Raw genomic sequence first — 5,109 nt, 5'->3', positions numbered from 1 at the left:
GATGATCTGGCTGAGGGGGTTCAGGCCTATGCAGAACAGCAGCGGGGACAGAGCATCTCCTTGGTAGATACCGCACTTGATGTTGACTTGTGCAATTGGCTTGAAGGCTTGAACTTGGCCTCTAGGGTTGTTTTCCACATTCCCATTGAGTTCTTGATGAAGGCTCTTAGAGTCCTGTTGATGTTGTACAGTTCCAAGCATTCCAGGATCCATGTATGAGGCACTGAGTCCAAAGAACTTAAAGTTGGGTACACGGTAAGTAACAGTTCTGTTCCTTGGAATGGGAGTATGATTCCCAGCCCACCTGAAATCCACAGCAATCTTCTTGATTTTCTTTCACGCCACTGTCACCTCGGGGCTCTACCCCCCCAAATCTCGGTGCCTGCAGTCCACATGTTGAAGTGTCCTTGGGCAAGACACTGAACCCCCCGTTGCCCGTGATGGTGGCACGTATGCACGCAGGAGCCCAAACATAATTTCGTTGTACATGTCACAATGTTACAATGACAATAAATTAAGCTTCTTCTTCTTTGCACTGAGTTCCAGGCTACAGTCCACACAACACACAGCTCTACTTCCTCCCTTTGGGTTATCTCACTGTTACCTCAGATCAGGCCTACCAACACAGTGTCATCTGCAAGCTTGAATATGGTGTTCAAGCCATGTACAGTTATGCAGTCGTGGATGAAGAGGGAATACAGTAGAGGGGACAGTACACATCCTTAAGGCACCCCAGGATTAAGGGTGAGAGTGAAGGAGGTGCCTGAGAATCTGTGGTCTGTTAATTAGAAAGTCCAGAGTCTAGCTATAAACCAAGCTGGCTGAGCTTGAAGATCAGCTTGGAGGTAGAGGGGGTAACCGCGTTCAGACACGAAGAACAAAATCTGGCCATTGATGGCAGTCATAATCAGTCACCAAACTGCCAATCATCACAAAAATAAAATAAATAAATCATGCTATTAATGATCAGGTCTAGCCTCACACACTCAACATGGTGATGCTATTGATTGAGATCAGACGTTATCAACAGGCATACAAGATATCAGAGTTGCCTGACTAATTGTAAATTTCTGTGCTAAACTACTAAAAAATAACAGAGAAAATGCAGATATCCAAAGCTTTTAGATAAATGAAATTTATTTTTCAGACATATCAGTGAGTCAAAATGAATGTGTGCAGTGTATGTCAACATGTTAGGGTTTAAGTAGAAATTCACTACTTTAATTTTCTAGAAAAGCTATGAAATGATCCTCAGGGTGAAACTGTTTTGTCAACATACTTTGAACCCCTAGTTTTTAAGCCAGCCTTGAAACCACACTGCTCTCACTAAAATCAATTTCTTCAAATGAGCAAGTTGTAAGAAAACAGGTACTCTGGCTGGCTGTAAAAGTGAACTCGAGCAGTGATCATTCGCAGATTTAAAAATTCAAATCACATTAAATCACTGATCACCTTAAGAAAACCTACAACAATTCCTGTACAGCAATTCTCACAAACTATTCTGTACAAATCTGGAGTCAAGCTCATATTATCATCAAAAACAAAAAAATTACACCAACTTTTATATCAAATAAAAACTTCTCTTAGCTTCTTGATGCTTGCATGTGACAGAAATTAGCATAATACACTAGTGGGGTCCAATACCACAATGTGTGTGTATGCACGTGTGTCTGTATGTATGAGAGCGAGAGAGAGAGAGAGAGAGAGAGAGACAGGGAGATACGTACTGCTGCCTGTTGTCTCTTTAGCTTGTCTCTGTACTCCTCCAGCTCCTGCAGGTTCAGCACAGGTGGGAGCTTCTATAATCACACACACAGATACAAACCTTATTATTCCTTTACAGTACATCCTCCTACACTGGCAAATGTACTATGACTTTTGCAGGCACATCCCCAAAAAGTCAGTTACTTCCTTACAGCTGCATGCTGCTTATAGCATGTTTACCATTCAGCATAATAAAAGGCCTTGCTACATGTGTGTCAAATAGTCAAAGTACAGCTACAGCAGTATCCAAGTGCTGGCGCTCAGTCATAACAGGGATTTCCTTTATCTTAAGAGAGCTAATTTTCCACTCTTGTGAATCTTAATTTTTCAAAGATATCTCACTAGACATTTAAAAGACAATAAGCTGGATTCAGCTGGTGACTGTAGCTCTTCCTCTATTAAAGAAAAACAAACAAACAAGAAAAAAAAATTCACCTTGACCGATCATAAGTCAGATAAGTCAAGAAGGTAGAAGACATTATTTAGTAAACAGCAAACAGCTCTGCTAGGGAAAGGAGAGATTACCAATCCATGGCCTAAAGGATGATAGGTAATTACTTTCCTCTTGACTGAGAGTTTCATTTCAGAAGGTGTAGCAATACCAAGATAAATCTAATGAGATTTCACACACTTCTTCTGTTGAACGGATGCAATCCATCAATCTGGGCATCAATGATATGCATGCATCTTAGCAGAAGTGTGAGACAGCAGCTCAGGTGAGAAAGAGCTTTAAATCTGACAGTCAGATGGATTCCAATGCACAGGAAGCCATCATTTTTCACATCAGAAATGCAATGTTGATGTAATGAGAATTACTGAAATGTGGTAGGTTTGATGAGAGAGTGTGGGAACCTGGGAAGGAGTCTTTATTTTACAAGAGAGTGGGGTTCTCATTCAGTCAGTAAGACAAGGGCTTGCTCATTCATATGAGTGAATATCTGACCTCCAGCTCATGCTGCACCATGTCGAAGGAGTCGTTAGAGAAGTAGACCTCCTCGATGCTGTTGATGATCTCCTGCTCCGCCAAGGGGTCAATGGGCTGCTCCCTCAGCTCCCGCAACTCCTCCTGAAAGAAGGCAAGGCAGAACAAGAGTGGCAGACCATGACAAAAAGGAAGACAATATTAAAAGACGTCCTTGAGACAAACACTGCAGAAAGTTCCAGACACATTGGGACTAAGACAGAGAAGGTCCAAGAATTACATCAAATTTCCCAAACAAACAAAAAATGTAATAAAAAAATCAAGAGAAATGCATTAAAACACAGAAAGAAAGAAACAGGACACAGCAGGAAAACAAAGGAGGAGTGGTGCCAGGAGAAAGAACAGGGGGAGGACAGAATTAGAGGAACAAGAAATACAGAGGAGTTTAAGGACAAGGGCAAGGTTGAAAGACAAAGTGCGGAGAGGACAGAACAAATGAGCTGGAGAACAAAGGGGCAAGGAGACAAAAACAGGACGTGTGTAGCAAGAAAAAGGTAGGAGAAGAAAACAATCGTGGGGAAAAAAATGCAGCTTTTTGCAGCCATTCACTGAACAGTTATCACGGGGGACAGCAGGCAGCCTTGAGAGGAAAGACGAGAAGAAACGAATGACCTCCCAAAAAAATTAAAGAGATCTCCCTTTAGAACATCTCTGAGAAACATCAGAGCCTTATTGATTAACATGCTGTGCATCCGTAGAGGCGTACTGCTGCAGTGAGTCTTTTATGTGAAGGGTTTAAAACCCACATCCCCTCCTCACTGCCTTAATGAGATACCGTATAGTCACACATCAGTTAAAAAGTGGTGGGCCAGCTATGTTAGCCATATACTACTAGGAAAAGATGTTCAACTAAATTAAAGCACAATTCTTTACTACAGACTGAACAATATTTACCCTGCAGCATTTTATTTGAGCAAAAATCCTATGCTTGATTAATTCCCTCAAATGTTCCAACAACTGAACAAGAAGTTGTGTCCACTGCATGCACACTACTTCCCACTAACAGTTCCACACTGCAATGAATCGTGTTTTATAAATGTAAAAATGTGTGCTGTGAAACTTTATGCCTGGTGATGACTCCAATCTCCGTTTACTGCTCAGCCACCCTACTAGCACCTCCGTGAGGCTGTCCTTGGGCTCAGCGGGGCTTTGAGCTGCATGCTAATATCAACATGTTAGCACTAAACAGGGAGCACAACTGAGGCTGACAGGACAATCACTAGTTTATTATTTAGTGAAACTAAAGTCTTGAACAAATTGAAATGATGACCTGATATCAGCACTAGATGAAAAGTTGAGGCTAACAAATGTTAGAACAATTCATCCTAAGAGGTCTATGAATAATCATACCAAATTTCAAAACAATCCAGCAAATAATTGTTAAGGCTTTTGACTCAAAAATAACCAGAGAGATCAGAATTCAACCTCTAGAAACCATACATACCTGTACCACATTTTTTGCCAATTCATCTAGTAGATGTTTAAGTGTTTCATAGGAGAAGAAAAAAATTTATCTTGCCAGTGATGCTAGGAAAACTACAAGGTCATCAGGATTTGTCCTTGGTGGCAGCATGATTGCGTGTACCAAACTTCAAGGCAACCCATCCAACAGTTGCCGAGATAGTGCGATCTGGACCGACCAACTGAGCATCGCTGCCAGCCTTAGAACCTAACATGGCTAAAATCCTAAATACAGCCAACATCAGCTACAGGACATTGCGATTCACCTCATGCAAGATGGCTCCACGTTATGCTCCGAGTGGAAAACCTTTATTTAAATGAATGCTGAGTCTAACTTCTTTCTTGTGTGGAATCAATACATTAAGGCATTACCACATTAAAGCATAAAGGCACTAAAAATAGACCATAGGCTTGAGAAGGAGATGAACCAGGATAGATGAGGAATCTGTCTCGAAGTGCTACCACAGTCTATTAAATAAACATACAAAGATCTCCACACATCATAGACTTTATGAGATAGCAGACATTGATCAAGAAAGCCTTGACACACCCCAGTCTAACCACAAATAAATCTTCCAGTGACTATTAGCAGAAAAGCGATGAACTGTGCCACCATGTAACTAAAGCTGCTTCTGTAGGTGAGAGTCTGTCTTGCTGAGTGACAGTTATGGGAGGCAGTGCTGCTCTGAGCAAATTTAATGGATGCAGTAAAATATAGCCTCATTTAATTCAATTACACAAACAAAATCCCTTTAACCCTATAAAGCCATTTGTATCATATTTGATATATGAGGTTTCTGAGCAAAAAAAAAAAAAAAATCCCCAAAAATGCCCCATGTATCAAATGTGATACAAAAGAAATAGAAATAATCTAAATAATATGGCACCTCTATTCCTATATG

The 5,109-nt window shown here is 40.9% G+C and overlaps 1 protein-coding gene across 3 annotated transcripts in view; it reads right to left on the bottom strand.

Annotated features, from left to right (window-relative positions):
* The window catches only part of vps50 (VPS50 subunit of EARP/GARPII complex), a 101,952-nt gene that overhangs the window by 91,383 nt on the left and 5,460 nt on the right, over nucleotides 1-5,109 (bottom strand). For all 3 annotated transcript variants that reach the window (XM_020614218.1, XM_020614219.1, XM_020614220.1), the window contains exons 3-4: nucleotides 2,708-2,830; nucleotides 1,728-1,799 (exon numbers count right to left, since the gene is read on the bottom strand). In XM_020614218.1, the coding sequence (XP_020469874.1) occupies nucleotides 1,728-1,799; nucleotides 2,708-2,830 (195 nt within the window). The remainder of the gene's footprint in view (nucleotides 1-1,727; nucleotides 1,800-2,707; nucleotides 2,831-5,109) is intronic.

This window comes from Monopterus albus, unplaced genomic scaffold (genome assembly GCF_001952655.1).
Source record: "Monopterus albus unplaced genomic scaffold, M_albus_1.0 scaffold143.1, whole genome shotgun sequence".
NCBI classification, from domain to species: Eukaryota; Metazoa; Chordata; class Actinopteri; order Synbranchiformes; family Synbranchidae; genus Monopterus; species Monopterus albus.
The sequence above is the reverse complement of the archived record's forward strand: the minus strand, read 5'-3'. Positions and strand labels throughout refer to the sequence as shown.